We start from the raw sequence: 21,664 nt of genomic DNA, 5'->3' as shown, positions 1-21,664 counted from the left end.
CATATCTATGACAGACTCCCAAAGCAGTACCAGAGCAAGGAGGAGGGAAAGAATTTAGAATCAAAATTTAGAATAGCCAATCAAATAGCAGAGCAAAGGACCGCCTTGCCAAAGGCCAGATCCTGTGCTCGGATGGAATCAAGGGAATAGTGACGTACAAATGTATGTACTGAAGCCCAGGTGGCTGCATCACAGATGTTGCGAATACGAACACCCCTCTGCAGGGCAGTAGATGCAGCCATACCCCTGGTAGAATGGGCCCGCAAGCCAGCCGGTGGGTCCTTACCCGCCAAGCGGTAGCACTCCGAGATGGCCAAAATAATCCAGCGAGACAAAGTCTGTTTCGTCACAGCTTGCCCTAAAAGCTTTCCATCGTAACCAATAAAGAGTTGATCGTCCACTCTGACCCGGGACATGCGTGAAACATAAAAGCTTAAAGCTCTCCTAGGATCAAGCCTATGGAGCCTCTCCTCTTCCTTACCGGGATGCGGAGGAGGATAGAATGCCGGAAGAACAACCTTCTGGGCCAAATGAAATTCTGTCACTACCTTCGGAAGAAAAGAAGGACTAAATCTAAGGACAACCCTGTCCTTGTGAAATACAGTGAAGGGTGGCTTAACTGAAAGTGCCTGTAACTCACTCACTCTGCGAGCGGAAGTGACCGCAACCAAAAACACAGTTTTCAGAGTTAACAGCCTCAAAGGGCAAGAATGTAAAGGCTCAAACGGAGCACCCATAGGAAACTTAAGAACAAGGTTTAAATCCCAACCGGGCACCAGGAAAGGTGACGGAGGGAACACATTAGTGAGCCCTTTCAGAAACTGTGAAATTAAAGGGATTTTAAAGTAAGAACACTCTTCAGACGAGCGCTTAAAGATGGACAGCGCCGCCAGGTAACCTTTAATGGTACCCACTTGCAAGCCCCTGTGGGCCAAAAAAAGTAAAAAGGACAGAACCATGGGGATGTCACATGCAAAAGGATCCACATTCTGAACTCGGCACCAGTCGCAGAACTTACGCCAACGGCAACGGTACAGAGACTTTGTTGCTGGCCTTCGGGCCGAAAGCAACACCTCCATCACGTCTTCAGGGAGGTCCCAATCCATATACCTCAACCTTTCAGAAGCCAAGCGTGAAGGTTGAGGGATCTGACCTCTGGATAGAGAACCTGACCCCCCTCCGGTGAGAGCAGATTGTCTCGGTAGGGAAGACGACGCGGAGGGCAGATGGACAAGTCGAGAAGGTCCGCGTACCACGTCCTCCGTGCCCACGCCGGAGCAATGAGGATCATCCGGGAACCGAACTTCCGTAACCTCCGCAGCCCTTGCGGGATGGCGGGGACTGGAGGAAACGCGTACAGCAGCGGGAACGACCACTCCACCACGAACGCGTCTCCCAAGGCTCCTTTTGGAGGAAATTCCCGCGAGCAAAACCTTTCGCACTTCCGGTTGACACTGGAGGCGAAGAGATCCACTTGAGGGGTCCCCCAAAGGGCAAAGATCTCCAGGAGAATCTCCTGAGCCAACTCACGTTTTCGTCTCCGGCCAGATGAACTGCCGAGATCGAAACTTCCTGCTGGATGGCCCAGAACTCGAGCTGCATCGCCTCCCTGCACAGAGGAAGTGACCCTGCCCCCCCCCTTTTTGTTGAGGTAGTGCATGGCCACTGTGTTGTCCGTCAGGATCAGGACACTCTTTCCTCGCACAGTCGGCAGAAAAGCCTTCAGGGCTAGCCTGACGGCCCTCAGCTCCAACAGATTGATATGGAGTCTGGACTCCGACGGAGACCAACGACCGCTGACTGTCAGCCCGTTGGCATGAGCTCCCCAACCCGTGAGGTATGCATCCGTTACGATCGTCACCTCCGTCCAGGGAAGCCAAAAAGGAGCCCCCTTCATCAAGTTGCCTTCGACGGCCCACCACAGATGGTCCCGGGCGACCGAGGGCGGAACCTGAACCGGGTCCGACATCCTGCCGGAGGACTGCGACCATTGCGTCTTGAGCGCCCACTGCAAAGTTCTCATCCGCAGGCGAGCCTCTGGCACCAGAAGAATGCAGGATGCCATGAGGCCGAGCAGCCTCAAGAACTCGAACGCTGGGAGCGTCTGGGCATGCTGAAACTTGTGCACCATCTGCTGAATGTGAAGAGCCCTCACCTGGGGAGGAAAACACTGCCCCAGGGAAGTGTCGAGCACTGCTCCGATGTACTGGAGCCGCTGTGTTGGCGTCAAATGGGACTTCTTTAAATTGAGGGAGAAGCCCAGCCTGTGAAGGGAGTGGCAGGTGACGGACAGATGATCCAGGACTTGCTCGGGAGAGCTCCCCCTGATCAACCAATCGTCCAGGTAGGGGTAGACGTGAATCCCCCCTTGCCTGAGATGCGCTGCCACCACCACCATGAGCTTGGTGAAAACCCTCGGGGCGGAGGTCAATCCGAATGGCAGGACCCGAAACTGAAAGTGCGAGTCGCCAACCGCGAACCTCAGGTACTTCTTGTGCTTGGGATGGATCGGCACATGGAAGTAAGCATCCATGAGGTCGAGTGACACCAACCAGTCCTGAAGCTGAAGGGCCTGGAGGACTTGAGAGAGAGTAACCATCTTGAACTTGTCCTTCCTGAGGAGTTTGTTCAAACCGCGCAAGTCCATGATGGGTCTCAATCCCCCGTCTTTCTTCGAAATCAAAAAATAAGGGGAATACCATCCCATGTCCCTCTCCGCTACAGGCACCAGTTCTATGGCGCCTTTCTCCAGCAGGGCTTGAATTTCCTGCGCAAGGAGCGGATCCGGACTCTGCAAAGAGAGGTTCCCCGGTGGATTGTCGCGAGGCCTGTGCCGAAAGGGAAGACAGTAGCCGTGGGTTATGATCTCCAGAACCCACACATCTGAAGTAATGGCTTGCCACTCTACAAGATGCTGCGCCAGCCTTCCCCCAACCAGCGAACCATGGGACATGGCCTCATGACTGAGTGGGAACGGCCGGGGCGTTACCTGAGGGCAAAGAGGCAACTGCCCGAGCGGCCTTGGCACCACGGGTACCCTGTCGTCCACCTCTGGTACCCCTGCGTTGGCCTCTTTGACTGCCAGCTCCTCTCGCTTTACTGAAGGACGAGTAATAGCGAAAGGAACCACCCCTCCACTGCTGTCCCCTAGGACGAAAAGGCGGAGGTTGGCGAACTGCAGCGCCCAACGACTTCGCTGCAGCTTTCGAGGTCTGCAACCTCTCAAGGCTCTCGTCAGCCTTGCTGCCAAAAAGGTGTTCACCGTCAAAGGGCATGTTGAGGAGCCGAGACTGCACATCAGGAGCAAACCCCGACTTCCGCAACCACGCAAACCTGCGTATCACGGTGCTCGCCGCCATGGACCTACTGACGCATTCAGCTAAGTCCAAACCCGACTGAACGGACTCACACATGGCATCCTTACCATCCTGGACCATAGCAATGAAACCATCCCGTTCGTCCCCTTCGGGAACATGTTCAGCCGCTAACGCAACACAGTTCCACAGAGTGTGTGTGAAACGAGACAAGGCACAAATGGAGTTGGCCGCCTGAAGCGCCATACCACCAGAAGAAAACACTTTCCTCGCCCAGCCATCAAAACGTTTGTCGTCCCCATCAGGAGGGATGGTAAGGTACGACGCCTGCTTTGCCGGGGCCGTGGCCGCCTGCACCACCAAACTCTCCGGAGTAGGGTGCCTGGTCAAGTAGCAGGGGTTGCTACTGGCTGGACGGTATTTTCGCGACAAGGATCTGCCCACCGCCGGGAGACTCTCCGGAGCAGTCCAAGCCGCCACCACCCTTCTCTGTAAAGCCATATGGAACGGCAGTACCGGATCAGTTGGGGGACCAACATCAAGGATGTCCGTCAGATCATCCTGCACAAACTCCCCTGGGGGAGCAGACCATCCCAAGTACTCAGAAACCCTAGCCATAAGGCGCCGGTACGAGGAATCGGCATGAGAGCCAGGCTCAGGCCTACAAAACTCCACCTCCGGAGAGGTGTACAGTCCACTGGCATCATGCAGTGACTGTCTCAAATCGTCAAACTGACTATGGCCCGAGACAATTTCATCTGGAACCTGACTAGGAACCAGGCCATCAGAATCCTCATCCGCCTCTGAAATATAGTCCAGGTGGCGAAAAGAAGGCACCCGAGAGTGCTTGCTCTTAACCAGAGCCCTCCTAGGGGGTTCTCCCGTGCCACGGGGTACCTCCGACACGAAAGGCGTCGATGGCGTCGAGCGAATCGGCGCCGGTGCCGAGAGAACCGGCATCGGTGCCGAGAGGATCGGCGTCGAGGAAATCAGCGTCAACGTCAGATGCAGCGCCTCCAGCAACGGCGGCGTCGACACAGCCCTCGAAGCCGGAGCCCCGAGCGTGTCCCTCGACGACCTGAGCGTCGACGGCTTCGACGACTTCCTCGGAGCCGGAGCCTCGAGAAAGCCTGTCGACGCCCTCGACGCCTCAGACGTCGATGTCTTCCTCGAAGACCTCACAGGTGCACGCGGTCTCGAACGCGTCGAGGACCTGGACCTGGAACGGGTACGTCGAGAACGAGTCTCCTTGTCCGAACGGGACCTCTCCCGTGACACGTGCCGACCACTCTTGCGAGCGGTGTCTCTCGACCTCTCACGACCGACCCCACTCGGGGGCGCGGACGGCATAGTACCCTGCGACTCAAGAATCGCCAGCATTTTCTTCCCGAAGGAAGCCCATTCCTCTGGCGTCGCACGGCTGGTGGGACAAGCGACGTGCCGGGCAGAGTCCTCCGAAGAGGACCTGGAAGACGACCGGTGTCGGCGCTTCCGAGAATGCCTCGAAGAGGCTGAGGAGTGGCGAGACCGACTCCTAGAAGGAGACCCACGAGACTTCCGACGATGACGCGGAGAGTCACCCCTCGAATCATCCGTCGAAAGCCCCGCAGACTTCGACTTCCTGGGCTTGGACACCCGACCTACCGACAACTTCTTCTTACGTTCGCTTAAGGCTTTGGACGTGAGCGACTGGCAGTCGATACAGTCATCCGTGTCGTGGGCCTCCCCGAGGCACCAGAGGCAGGCGTCGTGTGAGTCCGTCACCGACATCTTGGACCCACACTCCCCGCACTTCTTGAAACCCGGACGCGGGGTCGAAGACGAAGTAGAAGACATCTTCACACGAAGGATTTTCACAAAACGAACAGGTTCGAAGAACCGAGAAGAACAGAACTCTAAAGAGTCGAGGCGTGAACCGAGAATCACGAAGCAACAAGTTCGCGGAAAAAACGGAACTGAGGCTACGGGCGTCGTGCGTCCTACTTATCACATCGGATGACGTCGTACGTCGGAGGAGGTCCTCGACGACGGCGCATCGACGTCATCGACGCAGGACGCAGAAGCTGAAAAAAGTTTCCGAAGCAGCACAGCTGTGGTGATTACATGTCATAGATATGGAATACGTCGGAGGACCCAATCCCCTCGAAGGATCTGAATACAAGATGGAGAGATTGAGACACTTGAAGGACTGAGTTATAAAGGGAATACATCTCCACCTTGCCAAAGAGAGAGGATCAACTCTGTAGCAAAAGGAGACAAATGGGAAGTAAGAACGAGACGATATGAAGAGTGGAATAGCCTTGAGGATAAATCAACCTGAATCAAGGACACTTAGGCCCAAAGTGGGAAACAAGTGGCCCGATTTGAGGAAAGAACTGTATCTATTAAGAAGAGAAGTACTGAAAGCAACACGCAGGAGAAGGGAGTCATTCACCTGCCCTTTTGTTTAGTTGAATCAGTGATAGGGTCAGATAGGTAGAGTTTGGACGGTGGACGTATTCTTTTTGGATATTGTAAAAGACGACTGACGAAGTACTGCAGTTATTCCTTACGGTAGAAAATCCCCCAAAGCTACGAGCTAGCTAGGCCTTCACCGTTGCCATTTATTTAAACCTGAAGTAACTATGTCCTTAAAGAGTCTGCGTCCTTCTTCTGGTCCTCTACATACTGTACTCACTGGCCTTCATTTCTAACCACTCACAAGGCTGCGGTGGTCCTCACAACACCAATTTACGGAAACTCCACTGATCTGTGAAGCCGGATAGTAATGAGCTACCTTCGGGCTCGCACGAGGGGCTGCAAGAACATTAAGAGAGTTAAGTACCAACGCGTCTGCTCGGAATGTTCCCGAAAGGCTGATGCCTTTGTTACGCACTCCGCTCTTCCTGGTTGAGATTAGACATTGAAAAGAAAGAAACAAATTGGCACATGGTGTGATCGAGGATAATTGTCAGGCAATGTTCGTTGTTTTTCATGGCTGCTCATGCACGCTGCAAAAAATCCTGCCCGCCACAATTAGTGATCCACATCGGGTCATTAACAGAATGCAATACACCGTTTCATTTCCCCAGGGCAAATTTCCTGGACTTCTTACTTCCCTAAAATTAGACTATGTGGATAGCGTGAGCCCTTTGAGGGAGCAAGGGAACACTGTTAAATCATTAGCGTGGTACCAATATAAGTAGAAAGGAAAGGGACATTTTTTTAAATAGTCAATTGGAGTGAGAAAGGGGAGAGGGGAGCATATAGCATCTAAAAGTTCAATAAAGAGTTAAAACATAAATAAATAAATGTCGAGAAGCAACAATTTTCAGGTCAGCGACTGTCCCCAGATCCACGGTCATCAGGTCAATTTGCAACATAGTTTTGCTTATTTTGAAGGTTTTTGATAACAGAAGGGAGTTGAGTGCAAAATGCGAATAACAATGCAAACAAAAACAGCACTGGTAAACAGAACAGTGTATAAAGAGGACAATTCTAAACAGATTGTTTTGTACACTTTTTCGGCCCAACAAAACAGAACAGATTGTGCCCACTGCTCATTCTGCGGGTTGAGCCCACTGAGGTATTTTACATTTTCCAGAAGGGAGATGGGTCAAGAACTCATCACGTGTCCATGAATCTAGGAGGGGTTCCTGGGCGTAGACCCCGGGGGGGCGACTCACCTCTCGCAGAAGGTGTGCAGGCAGGGCAGCACCTTCGGGTTCGAGTAGCGATCCAGACAGATGCTGCACACCAGGAACTGCTTGTCGATCTGCCGCACCACCGGGCTGGCACTGGACTCCCGCTTCGCCATGGTGGAAAGTGGCGGGAGGGGAGGAGCCGCTCACCTCTGAACCCACATTCACCAATCAGGAACAGCCTGTAGATACAGAGAGAGGAGGCAATGGTCAAAAGGGTGCAACAGGAAACGGCAAGTAGCGTAGCAGTAGCCTGGCAGCAAAAAGCATATCGAGAATCGTGATCCGCGCATGGACCAAGATCTGCGCAAGGGCGGAGGATGGGTGATACGCACATAAATGATATAGAGAAACATCTGTAGCGGTTTATGGTCATTCCATCGAATGACCATTCCATCTAAAACCCTTCACCTTGAAAAAACATGCATTCGATGGATATTTTTTCGATGCAATTCTGTCAATGGAATTGCATTCGATGATAATGTTTTAGATGAAATGACCAGATACCATCTGTAGCTGGACACCGCTTCAGTACTCCTCAACATGGCAGCCACAAATAACAAATGAATTACTGAAAAAATATGCAGGTTATGGCAGCTTAATAGGAGGAGCATGAAACGAATTACACATGAACCCGCTCGGAACTACAACCGACGTAAGGCGATGCACACACTCAACACAATGAGAGAATTAGCTCCACTTTCCTAGACACAACAGAAAGCAGACTAGCACAATCACCGGTTAGCCAAAAAGTGCAAACAAGTCTTCACCGCTACACATGCAAACCAAGCCCAGATAACTGGATTCAGGGAAAGCGTGGTGGGCAAGGGTTATTACTGAATGTAAAGGATGTGAACAGACATTTCACATTCTCAATGGCCATATATTTCAGGAATAGGTTCAGCACTTTTCTTCTAATCAATCTGAACACCCAGATGTATAAGGAACACGAGAAGCCCCCACACTAAATTTCACACTCTGGACACTAGTTTATTAAGCCTCTCCTTAGCAAATTTCCTTAGTGCCCATCCATAGGCATTCATTCAAATCAGGTTTGCTATCGGATATTCCTAATAAAGACAAATAGAATCTGTCCAACTCTACGTGGTCTTCACTTTTCGTCCATGCGGCACTAGGTTTCAGCAGTGCTGATGGATCTGCAATAGCTGCCAGCCTGCAAGAGTGATATCAAGGTCCCTTATCGGGCGTCGAAGCACAGATACGGTGGGACCAAAAAAAATAAGCGGCCCACATGTGCGTTTTGCAGTTCCCTTGGTTAATAAACTGAATCTACATATTTTCCGTAAGGTGCATTTATGTCAGAGAAAGCTTTTGAGCTATTGTATCACTGCCTGGCAAATTTGCAGTCAAACATATGCATGAGGACGATCACGCACCAATGAGGCAGAGACATTCTTTGTGTTGAGGAAGAACACAGAGCGGTGTACAGACCGCTCTAGAGTGGTGTGCTCCTAATCGTTGAATTAAGAAAGTACCAGAAACCCTTTGTGAGTGTGGCCGAGACAGACAGCAACACCAGCTTAGCTTTCAACATTTTGCAAAATGGTGGCCAAAGTTTCAAAGAAGCAAATTAATGCAAAAGATCACGCTATCTCCAATTGACAACCAACCTGGCTTGCTTGGGCAAGCTGCAAATCCATATAAACTTATGGGATGATATATGCAAATTAAAAGAATTAAAAAAAGCACCAAAATAGTAGAATCCGTTAGTGTTGTCAGGAAAAATTGACATATACTGGTCAGACTTGGTTATATGCATACTGGATGTGTTGTTCTTTCTAAAGATTGGAGCAGATTTTACATTTCGATGGGTGCAGTAGAGCCCAGACCTGCGGAATACCCAGCTGCAGCTTTAGGACCCCCCTCCCCAATACCGCCACACCGCCTTGAGTTTATTGAGAAGGACAATGACAGATGTACGAAAACGGCCAGAGAATAAGGGCCAGGCTCAGGTTTGCAGCGTGTAGGGTGTTGAAAAGAGAAAAACGGGGTTACCAATCGTCTCCCTGTGGTCATGAAAGGGTAGCACTGCTATTACTGTTGCGGGATAGCTCTGCAGTATGTGTACTACGACAGTAGCAGGCAGGCAGTGCAGAGATGCTAAAGGATGGCACCAAAAACGGAAGGGTGCAGTGATTGACAGGATAAGGTGTGCTGCAAGGAGGTACCGACAGGTGAAACGGAGTAAGGGGGAGTGTACGAGGGAGCCAGGTCACTTTGGGAAAGGATCCAACCCCAGACAAGAGACCCCTCTGGTTGGTCCCCTGATAAGACACTTCCGAGAAGAGAGGGGTAACAAGAAGCTAGCTGATGACACAGACTAGACCCCATTGCTTTGTGTTTTTAAGCCAATTGCCAGCGGGAAGGGGAACAGTGTTCATAGTAGGCGATCACTGAGCACCCCGTTGTCACTCGGGCACAGATGAAAACAGAGGGTCTTGCTGATAAAAGCACGATCAATGCAGGGGGATTGGATAAGTCTTGGGTCTTCTATGAAACCTACTTAGTTACTCGACATATTCCTAGAAGATGCGCCCGTCCAGTTGCCAGGGCACATTCTTGTGAGGGCAAGGTCAGAGAGCGGAGCAAACCAACTGCTGTGGTGGGAACCAGTTAGGAAGGTAGGAGAAAACCATACTCTGGAATAGATGGGTTCTCAATATTCAGAGGACATCTTCTAATAAACGTGAAGATTAACGTTTTTATTTATGTACAGAATTTGGTAAGGTGTGAACTTTGCTCCCAGGGGCTCAGAGAGCGGTGTACAGTAAGTGTGTGTCTTAATGAGAGCAGACATCAAAAAATAACAAATTACAAAGAAAACACAGACATTTTAAAATAAAACACGAGAGAACTAGGGGGTGCAGAGAAGATGGCCGTGTGAAAGATGAGACCCCCATAAGGGCACTGTAATTGTGACTCGCACCCCTGACCACCGAAAATGATGGCGGCAGAATCCCAATAGCCCCAGACGCCACCCAGGGTGTTTGCTTTTGGACCAGCTTTACTGAAGCGCTGAAACGAGGTCGATAGATGAACGGCCTTGGGAGAAGGCCTGAGGTGTGTAGAACCTTGCGGCCCGGCACCCAGTTACTGAACTGCGGTGGCAGCCACGGAATAGACTGGGGTGAGAAAGATCGCGGAGTAGGACGAGCACCACCAACACGGGCTAAGGACTCAGGGAGGAGCGCATAGGGTGAGGCCTGGACGGATAAGCTTCCTCCTCCTAGTCATTTGGTGGTCGTGCCCGAGCGGCCTACAGCGAGGACGCTGGAGGATTGCCCCCCTACTAATCACATCGCAGGAGCGCAGAGTCTTTCGCCATGGCAGAAGCGCAACAGGGTGGGGGCATGGAGGTTTTGCAGTCTGGCATTCATAGTGTTCCATCTGAGATTAAAGCTCTGAAGGTGGAGGTACAGGCGTCCAAGGCGGCACTCAGGGAAAGGTTGGAGAAAGCGGACGACAGGGTCAAGGCTCTGGAAAGTAACCAGCTCTCCACGGAAGATGGGAGCTCAGATTAAGGAGTTGGAGCTCCGAGAGAGAGGTTCTGCACAAGACAGACGATATAGAGAACAGAGCGAAGAAATGATATAAGACTCTGGGCCTTCCTCCAGCAGCTTGCGAAACGTCGATGGACCTGGAAAAGGGGGCGAGCGCCATATTTCAGTCATTGCCGGGGACGGATGAGATGAGGACTTTTGTATTTGTCAGAAAACATCGAGGTGCTGGCTCTAGAGAAGGACCTAGATCGGTTGTAATGAAATGATATTTTCACTTCAACGACAAGGAGGACAGAAGGCGAGAAAACTGGATTCCTTCGAGTGGGAGGGAGCCTCAGTTCATTTATACCGGAATTTACCAACATGCATCTTGGATCAAAGACGTAAATGCAGGCCATGGCAGTCTGAGGGGATTAGATATCGATGGAGGTATCCATTTGGCTCTATCCTTTAAATGTGGAAGGGAATAATATGATATGAGATGGCGACCTGGTGGATCTGCTGTTACGGTACTTGCAGGAATCCCAGCGGGGGCCCAATGCTGGAGGACAGTTGCAGGTGAGGGTAAAGTTCAAACAGGCCTTTGCGCAGCCGGCTGGATGGGAAAAGGAGTAGCACCAGGAAATTCTGTAAATTGAACCTGGCAGGAAGGAGATAAAAGGAGGTCCTCGGCGGAAACTAATTTGACACCGATTTGTGTGTGGCGTCCAGTGTGGGGGTTTTCAAGCATATATAGGGATCTGATGGATCTTTTGGGAGCTTTTCATGGTCAGTAGCGTGCATTGGGGATGTCTTGCAACTCCTAATGGCCCGGTCATGACAAGGCGTCTCATTGGTTGGGGGTTTTGAGGCGCACTGTGTTGTAGTTTTAGGTTTGTGGTTCATGCCGCATGGGTACCCATATGGGAGTTGGTGTCTGTCATGTGTGGTTGGGGGCGGGGTGGTTCTTTTTCTACGTTTGAGAGTCTGGCTGGTTGGTATGCAATCGCAAAGCACATTAGGAATGGTTGGATTGTTCTAGATTATGGCTGAGCTTCGTACTGCTATGTTGAATGTAAAGGGACTGAATTCACCACAAATGCACGCGCTCCCTTTTATTTAGAGAATTTAAGAGGCAGCGGCTTTCTGGGATGTTCATACAGGAGACACATTTTAGACGAGGGGAAGTAATCCCGATTTACTGGGAAACCCACTGGACATGCCTTCTAGGTCATGGAGAGGGTTGTAAAGAAGAGAGGCGTGGGCATCCTCCTTTACAAATCCATTGAGCTTCGCGAGGTACCGGTTCGGAAGGAGCTGGAGGGCAGGGTTATTGATTAAGGGTGGCATAATGGGATGTTGCACCACAATGGCGGAATCAGGGTCAGCCGCCCTTTCTCGAATCGGAAATGGTGAAGGTAGAGAAGTGGTCGGAAGGCCTTACGATACTGGGGTGGGGGAAGGGGGTTAATATGATTCAAGATCCTGGACTGGAAGACTGGGTGACTGGGGTCCAGAAGGCCTGGACTATGGATACGGAGACCCTCGCTGACCTTCTTGAGGGACACGTGGAGGACCAAGCATCTCAGTCCAGGAGGATATATGTTCTATACCAGGATGGATACGCTCCATACCACTAGGGAACAAATTGGATTGGTACCCAATATTCAGTTGGAAATCATTGCATGGTCAGACCACGATATGTTAATCGCCACGATTGTTCTGGGCAAATAGCAGGAGGGGCATTACAGGTAGCACTGTAATGACTCTCTCTTCAGGGATGCGGACATTAAGGAACATGAGATTGAGTGTTTCTTTGCAGTGAATGATATGGGGGGAGGTCCACATGAGGTATTCTTGGCAGGCAGCAGAGGCCACATTTAGAGGGTTCATTGCTGCAGATGGTAAAAGAAGAGGGGAACGGTACGTGGTGGAAATTAAGCTTAAGGAGGAGATTAACTGTCTCAGAGACAGACTGCCGCAGGTGGGGGTGGGGGGGACCAGCAAGATCTTGCTTTCCATAAGAGCGAAAAGGCAGGCACTACACTGCCTGGCACTGGGGGAGATAAATAGGAGTATGTAATTCACCAATCAGTGATACTACGAAATGGGGGATTACAGTGGGTACCATGTTGCCTAACAGAGTAAGACCGGCAAGTGGAAAAGATTGTTGATGGGGGAAGGTCAGGTATGTGGTTCTTTGGTGGGATTCTCAACCGTTTTGCAGAATTGTATGAGACCCTATATGATCGGGCGACAGAGTGCCTGAAAGCGAGGTTTGCGGCTCCCTACTCTGAGTACTGTTGACCGGGAATGCCTGGAAGCAGACATTTTGGCTGGGGAGGTTAAGAAAGCCATCCTGCATATGAAGCTGGGTAAAGCTCCAGGTACAGACGGCTTCACTTTGTCCATTTATAAGTTATATGTTGTTCATCTTGCCCTGGTCTTGGCCACAGATTTTAATGTTATCAGGTATGGAGGCCATGTTCCTTCCACGTTCTCGGAATCTCTCATTACAGGGATTCTCAAGGAAGGGAAGGATTTGACACAGTGTTCAGCATATAGACCCATTTTACTTTGAAATATGAATGCACAGATTCCCACACAGGTCCTCGCATCCAGATTGGAGGCTGTGCTCCTGCAGTTGGTCCACACAGTCCAGGCTGGTTATGTCAGGAATGGGCACTGATCTGATTGTACATAAGACTTTGGCTCAAATGGCGTCCCGGGAGGTAGAATGGGCCTTGGTGCTAGCCCTCGACGCCAAAAAGGCTTTTGACAAGGTTGAATGGTAATTTATGAAGGCAGTGCTGAGGAGGGTAGGTGTGAACAGTGGGGAAGTGGTGGGTGGAAGCGCTCTACTAGTCGCCTTCTGCCAATGTGCTGCTTAATAGTGAGGAATCAAGAGCCTTTGCTTGGCCGAGAGGCACTAAGCAGGGATGCCCTTTGGCACTGCTGCTATATGCCCTGGTGAAGGAACCATGGGCGGCTAGTGTAAGGGGTGAGGATTCTGCGGAATCTTTATAATTGGAGTGTTTGCAGACGTTCCACTGTTGTACGGAACTGCACCAAGGCTCTCACTCCTGTTCCCACCACCTACCCCCTTCATTGCTTGCCAACCTATGGGAAGCTCTCAGTGTTCAAGATAAACCTGGATAAATCAGTGGCTTTCCCGGTAGGATTCACTACCAGAGGCTGGATTGGAATATATTAAGAGCCTGCCTTTTGTTGTGAAAGAAGAGAGTGTTTTTGCTACTTTGGGGTGTGTTTTCCGAGTGACTTGGGTACTATATTTTAAGTTATTTATTTGCCCCAGGGGATAGGATGCACAGAGGCCTGGATAGATGGGGGAAAAATGCCATTGTCCTGGATGGCCAGATTGCATTGCATCAAGATGATGCCAAGATGATGTTTTCGCCCACATTTCTGTTTCAGGTGATAGCGGTGGTGGTACCGACTGATTCTATTCAAAGGTTCAAAGGGCTCTGCTGCAGATCCTTTGGAAGGGGGCAAAGCCCCGGATTGCTTATGATCCACTCATATCATCATCTTTATGTCTTTCGATACTTTCAGCAGAAAGAAGAACTTATTGATCCGTGTTGGGGTGACAATTTGAGGCGGGAACTGACTCCTTTCAAAAACATCCCGGATCAGAAGAGGGGGCTCTAAAGAGTTGGTGGCTAGCCTGTACAGGGAATTACTACTCTCTGAGACCCCTCCGACCCCCACTGAGTGTAAGGCATGGAAGAGCTGGAGGAAGGGTTTAGGCAGGGACATTATGGATCCGCTGTGGGCGTGGCGGTTATGTGTTGTAAAATGTCGGACACCACGGTTGCTCTACAATATAGATGGCAAGCTGTTACACAAGTGGCATGGTTGATCCATGGGGGGTGACCAATGCGGTGTGAATACCACCAATAGTATGCAGTAATGATCTCCGGTTAGGGCTGTTATAATTAGACCCTTGGTTTAATTGGATCAAAAAATGGTCACCCCCCACGGAGAGGGAGCTTGGAGTTCTGGTTTGCTTTTTAAACAAACTATTTTTATTGCTATAGTTGAACTTTTCAATATATTCACATTTATACAATTTAAAATTAACTTTTCATGATCCACATGTTGATTTGTACATATTCAACATCTTAAAAATCCCCAAAAAGGAAAAAAGAAAAAAAAAGGAAATTGAGAAAAAAAGAGACCTCGGCATGAAATTACTAAATAAGACATAAAAACACATTTCATAAATCAAAATAATGTCATGTCATTTCTCTCATAATCTTCACGAGGGATAATACATATAAAACATCTTTTGAAATCAATAATTTCTTAAAGGCTGGGCATTCAGCAATTGGGTAGTGCATCTTAACCATATTAAACCAAGCCAAGACTTCACATTCAAAAATGTATTGTTACACTTCTGCGACAGCATCTCCAAGTTTAAGTGACAGCAGAAAATGTATAACAGCAATTCTCAGTTTGTTCGTATCAGCATTATACATTTTATACCAAAATCTTCAACTGTCAAAAATCTGTAAGCTTCCAAATTAGTTTTCAAATAGACAATTCTTATTTCTAGAAGCACAGGACAAGCGGATATTAAATGTGGCAAAGTTTCAGGCATATCGGAGTTCTTACAAAACCGACAAACATTCTTGTCACTAGGGATCAATTTCCATTTAGCAAGTACATCCTGCGTACGCCATACGTTGAATCTAAACCTCAGGAAGAGATCTCTATATTTAGAGCCAGGAAATTCTATAAGATTCTGGGGTTCTGAGTTTAATTACAGTGCAAAATGTTTTAGCATGTTTAGTCTTCAGACATTGTTCACAAGTTTTGATCCAATCCCAAAGCATGATTTTATATTTCGCCTCATCAGGATTTGAGATCAGTAACTCCTCAGAGACGTCGGTCTCTTGTAGAAACTCCTTAACCTTTTCTCGCCAAGTTGTCATTGTTAAGTGGGTAGTCGCTTTTTTGTACTCAGACAGCACATGTAGGATGGTATTCAATTCATCGCTCATAATACATTTCCGGTGGAGAGTACATCATTTCCACATATACATTGTATACAGAGAAGTTAGCCCCAGCTCATAGCGCTTTTAAAATCAGAGGCAAATAAATATTATGTTGATTTTCTATTTGTTAACATTTATTAACATTTTTGGAACAACCAATCCCTTAAAAGGCAATGTGGCTGAAATGCGACTACTGCTGTATGTGTATGGTGTACAGTGATATGATATTAAGTGTGTTATAAATAACCTATCATATCATATACTGCTGTATGTGTATGGTGTACAGTGATATGATATTAAGCGTGTTATAAATAACCTATCATATCATATACTGCTGTATGTGTATGGTGTACAGTGATATGATATTAAGCGTGTTATAAATAACCTATCATATCATATACTGCTGTATGTGTATGGTGTACAGTGATATGATATTAAGCGTGTTATAAATAACCTATCATATCATATACTGCTGTATGTGTATGGTGTACAGTGGGAAAAGAAAAGTCCAGCTGCCAACTGTGACCCACCTGAAAGTAGGCAAGAGTCCGCAGAATGTAATTTGTTCCTCAAGAATGAGCTTGCGGGGGGGCTGTTCTGTGTACGGTTTCAAGGACGATCCACAAGGCTATATACAGTAAACATTCTTAGACTGGGAACAAATGACACAATCGAATGTGGCATCAACACCCATGCTTGCAGGCAGGCATAGCCATTAACGGCTCACCAGCCAAAGCTCACTTGGGGCTTAGTGAGGGCAGTGACCCATTGAAGGCCAATCCATCCGGCAATCACTGTTTTTAATGACATTAGCACACTGAGGCTCCACCCAGAGTTTATATCCCCCACAATATAAATTTGAACCATAAATGGGCGATATGAGGCAACTGGGGGACGCCACGGTATACAGAAAGCAACAAAAGGCAGGTAAGTCGGGTGGATGGTAGGGAAGTATTACAGAAGGCAGGGCAGGTTACATCGGGGCTCTGAGTGAATGAGGCCCAGGTTAATGGGGGTTAGGTGGGGAGGGGTGTAAACAAGCTAAAAGATGGCAGATAGGCCGCCACCTATGCTTTTGAGTGGTGGATCTGTGCAGCAGCATTTTGGAATGCTTGAAGCCTGGGAACAGAGTAGCAGGCAATTGCTGCCTATGCACTTGAAGATGAGGAGGAGGAGGAAAAGGTTGGATGTGCGTTAAAACAAAGTCTGACAACAGCAAAAGAATGCCATAAAGAAGATATGGGAACCTAAGCTGAAACAATATGAAAATACTTAAGAATGAGGATATAACTAAAGCACTAAAACAAACATGTACTCCACGATACAGTGATCACAAATACAGAAGAATGAAGCGACTCATTGGTCAATAAATAAAATACGCTGAAACGCACGGTAGAAAGAACACATAGAACCTTGTTTGAGAGAGGTATATGTTCAACGTTTAGGGCGGCCGTTAGAAGAAGATGGACGGCTTATGTCAATCAACCCAGGATCGAAAAGTGGAAGGATGATGAAGAATTTGTTTTCCCTTGCAAAATAGAGGAATACATTGGCTTGGAACCAATGATGCCATTTCAAGAGATGAAGAAGCACAATGGGAGTCTAACAAGCAGACCATGTGCGAGGACATATTTCCCTAAGATTAGGAGGAACAAGAACATTTACGAATGCCAAATATTGGAAAATTAAAAGGGCATGAAGTTTATATGGGATAGAGTGAGCAAGTCTCTAAAGGCCAAGAGGAGCAACTGCACCCAGCAAAATGAAATCAAATGGTATTAAATGCAATGCGGATATGGACAAATGTATGGTGTCTTAACACGTGACGAAGAGCTTGCAAACCACAGCTATTCATTAAGGCTGAAGCTAAGATAGCAGTGTACCTACACTGCTTAGAATGAACCGAGGCAGTGCAGACTGGCAGGGTCAACCTTCAAAACAGAAAACACTAGCATGAGGCCTACCGATGAGAGTGGGTAGACTAATTGTGATAACAAGGGGAGAGCGGACGTATCACCCAGCACCTGGGTTTCATTTCAATGTACGTGATGCTAGCGAGCCGAATGGCCAAAGTTGGAATTGGGTTGCCAACCAATCAGAATAGCCTGCCATGCACTTTTACATGCCTGGTTGCAAAGTATTACTCTGCTGCAGCCATTTCTGCTATGACAAGTATATTAAACTACTTGTGCAGAAGTAGCACAGGGTGTGTCTCACAGCCAAGAAACCGCCAATGAGGGACTAACACGCGTATTATCTGTATGTAGACATGTCCCCCTAATCCAATACCACCCTTCAATAGGTTTTATAGTTTGCCACGTGGAGGACATCATAGATGACGCATCTAGTATTATATAAATGGAGTACAATCGAAGAGACATTGTGATCCTAGATGAATCGATTTGATAAGTGTTTATTCACCCTGCTTTACTTCTTCGAGATTAAAGCAGTATTTTACCATCTCCTTTGAGTCTGTCTGGTTCTTTGGTCTGAGATATTTTATTGGTAATTCCATCTAGCACACAGACGCTTCAAGGTGCTAGAGCACAGAGCCGCGTAAAGAAGGAGGAGGAAACGAATACCCGAAGCGGTTGTGTCTGCAGGACGAGCCTCACCCAAAGGGAAGAACCTATGACGCCTACCCTAGGCAAGGGTGGTAACAGGAACGGCAGGAGACCCGGGTGGGGACTGGGCGGGAAGAGTGGAGATTACCAAGAGACCAATCATACTCGTCCCAGTACATGTGAATATTGGAAAGAGAGAGAAGATTGCCAAGATAACAGTCATGCTCGTCCCAGTATAGAGGAATACATTAAAACAAGTGAAGGACACCAAGGAGGTGTCCCGGGAGGATAGCTCAGGAGCAACAAGCTTGCCTTGGAAGCAAGACGACACAGAGCAACACAGGTTTGAACTGCAGGTACGCCCTTAGAAACCTTGGGGTATTAAGCACGTTATGTATAAATAACCTATCATATCAAGAAAGACATCCTGTATATCCCAAGAAAAGGGAGAGTCAAGGAGAAAGAAACAAGCCTAAGGCGACCCAAAACCGTGGCCCCAAAGAGCAAAAGAAATTGGAGTTTGGTAAAAGCCAATTAGGAATCCAATATAGGCAAACCAGGGGAGGATCCCAGGTACCCCCCAATCCCCCTCCCGTCCCAAGGGTAGAGACTTATTAAGAGGGATTAAGATTCAAAGAGGAATTTGGAAGGAGATCTTTATTTGTTGAACCAAGGAACATTTTGCATCGAAAACCAGGGGAAGCCCAGTAATGGTAAAAGCCCCATTGAAGAATTAAAAGAACTTACATTTGACATTACCAGAGGCCATCTCCAGACAAAACTGTTAAGGCTACAGAAGCTGGTCCAAGAGGAGGGAGTCATTCACCTGGACCTCACTTTTCTTTGATTACTAGTAGAGTCAGGATAGGGTAGTTTAGGACAGTGGACGGACTATTGATTTGGACAACCTCACTCACGATGAGCACCCGAGTTAGTTTTCTGTTAGGTAGGGCAATAAACCACTGAGGACGCTGAGCCACTAACGGCACTGAGCCAATGGCCATACAAAATGAATGAGCCACCGACACTGAGCCATTAACGACGCAGCCAATAACCCCACTAAATAAATGAGCCACTGAGGTCACTGAGTGTCACGATGGTCACCTTCCGCCCCCTGCTCCTCACCTGAGGCTTCCTCTTGTCTGTCCTTAGTGAGTGAAGACTGCTTCTGTGGTGCCTTGGGATGATCCTTGGTGGGCTTCTCTCTGGACTTCCTGTTATGTAAATAAGGCCTAGCTCCCTCGGAGGCCACCTCGACAGGATGTGGAACCTGTCTTGGGGGGCCCCGAGGAGCCAAACCCCTGTAGACAGAGAAAAAGCCGATGGACGGCAAAAAAAAACTGTAGAATGTTCCAGGAAGCGGATTTGGCGTAGAGTAGCTTCAGTTGGCCAGAATTGGATCGTAACTCCAATTATGAGTTAAGGTACAAGTAAAGGTACGGAATATTGGTCGTTGCCGTAGACCAAGGCGAGGAGGTGATGTGGAGGTACAGGTAAGTAAAGATCCAGGTAAGTCCAGTCGTTGCCGTAGACTGAAGCGAGGAGTTGCTGCTGCGGGTGACTGGTAGACAGCACGAATGGAGGACAGGTCGGGAACTGTACAGAGTACAGTACTGGATAGAAGAGAAACAGATAAAATAAAGGAGAGATGATAGATAAAGTCCCTACTTACCAGAAAAAGGAAGATCCACGAAGCGCCCAGGGAGGAACGCAAAGAATCGCCAGGGTGGCGGAACGGAAGCCGCAAGTCAGAGAGGCAAGGAGCTGAGAACGTAGGGAAAGGAGGAAGTACTAGAGGCGGCCGAGTGCCGTGAGAACAGGAAGTAAAGGAAAGAACAAGCGAAGAGGGGAAAACTAACAAAGGCAGGAATGACAAACGGGGAACTACTGAAGGCGAGAGAGAGTGCAATACGAGGTTTGCAGGAGCGACCGCATAGGAGAGAAATTCACAGATACAATGCGCTGGGTGGTGGGTGGGGCTTGCTTATATGACGGTGGCCGCCATCTTGGTTGAGGGCTAACCCGCTACCTACAGGATCTTCATGACGTTACCTTCCAATAATGCCAAAGTTTCCAGGGATGGATCCGGACACTGAGTCACTGATCCAATAACCCCACTAAACAAATGAGCCACTGACGACACTGAGCCAATAACCACACGAAACAAATTAGTCACTGACGACACTGAGTCACTAACGACACGGATCCAATAACCCCACTAAATGAATGAGCCACTGACGACACTGAGCCACTGACGACACAAAGCCAATGACCCCACTAAACAAATGAGCCACTAACGACACTGAGCCACTGACGACACTAAGCCAATAACCCCACTAAACAAATGAGCCACTGACGACACTAAGCCAATAACCCACTGAACGAATGAGCCACTGACACTAAGCCAATAACCCCACTAAACAATTGAGCCACTGACGACACTGGGCCACTGACGACACTACGCCAATAACCCCCCCTGAACGAATGAGCCACTGACACTAAGCCAATAACCCCACTAAATGAATGAGCCACTGACGACACTACGCCAATAACCCCACTAAATGAATGAGCCACTGACGACACTGAGCCAATGTCCCCACTAAACAAATTTGCCACTGACGATACTGAGCCACTGATGACATTAAGCCAATAACCCTACTAAACGAATGAGCCTCCACTAAACGAATGAGCCATTGACGACACTGAGCCACTGATGACACTGAGCCAATAGCTCCACTAAATAAATGAGCCATTGATGACAGTGCCACTGACAACAGTGAGCCAATAACCCCACTAAACGAATGAGCCACTTACACTGAGACAATAACTCCAATACACAAATGAACCATTGACGACACAGAGCCACAGACACTGAGCCAATAAACCCACTAAATAAATGAGCCACTGCCAACACTGAGCCAATAACCCCACTGTAATGTAAATAGACTTGTAGAGCGCAAACAAATGGCACAAAGGCATGAAGGCAGACTGATCAGGGTGGGGAGAAAAATCAACCTCGAAAGAGAAGGGTTTTCAGGTTCTTGTGGAAAATGGATGTAACCGTTGGCTTCTCTAAGGTGTAATGGTAGAGAGATCCACAGGGTAGGACCAAGAAGAAAGAATGATTGTCGTCCTGCCCGTACTCTTCAATTGCAGGGAATCTTTTGCACGTTTTGGGAGGATGAACGAAGAGGCCCAACAGGTTTATAAAAGGACCAATTTAGAGCGCAGATAGTGTGTGCCAGTGCCCTGCATGGCACGATGAACCAGGCACAAGATTTTTAATTTAATACATCTATGAATGGGTAACCAGTAAAGTTGGCGGGTAGATCCGCAGAATGGGAAAGCCTCGGAGCGCCAGTGCCGTATTCTGTAAAATCTGCAACCGCTGAAGCAAGAGAACAGGCTGTCCTAGAAAGATACCATTCCAGTAGTCAATGGAGCGCATAATGAAGGAAGTGACGACCTTAATCCGGGATTCTGGAGGAAGAAGAAGAAGAATCTTCCTCAACACCTTTAATTTAACAAAGCCAGTTTGACAGACCGCAGAAATGTGGGCCTCGCCTGAAGAGAGGAATTTCACCCCCA

At 48.5% G+C, this 21,664-nt stretch overlaps 1 protein-coding gene across 3 annotated transcripts in view; it reads right to left on the bottom strand.

Annotated features, from left to right (window-relative positions):
- TRIM3 (tripartite motif containing 3) overlaps positions 1–21,664 on the bottom strand; it is a 551,630-nt gene that overhangs the window by 359,212 nt on the left and 170,754 nt on the right. For all 3 annotated transcript variants that reach the window (XM_069640490.1, XM_069640489.1, XM_069640491.1), the window contains exon 2: positions 6,980–7,176. In XM_069640490.1, the coding sequence (XP_069496591.1) occupies positions 6,980–7,110 (131 nt within the window). In that variant the 5' untranslated portion in view covers positions 7,111–7,176. The remainder of the gene's footprint in view (positions 1–6,979; positions 7,177–21,664) is intronic.

The sequence above is a fragment of the Ambystoma mexicanum genome, chromosome 7q (assembly GCF_040938575.1).
Source record: "Ambystoma mexicanum isolate Mex_15411 chromosome 7q, UKY_AmexF1_1, whole genome shotgun sequence".
Taxonomy (NCBI): Eukaryota; Metazoa; Chordata; class Amphibia; order Caudata; family Ambystomatidae; genus Ambystoma; species Ambystoma mexicanum.
This window is presented reverse-complemented; position numbering and strand designations above follow the sequence as displayed.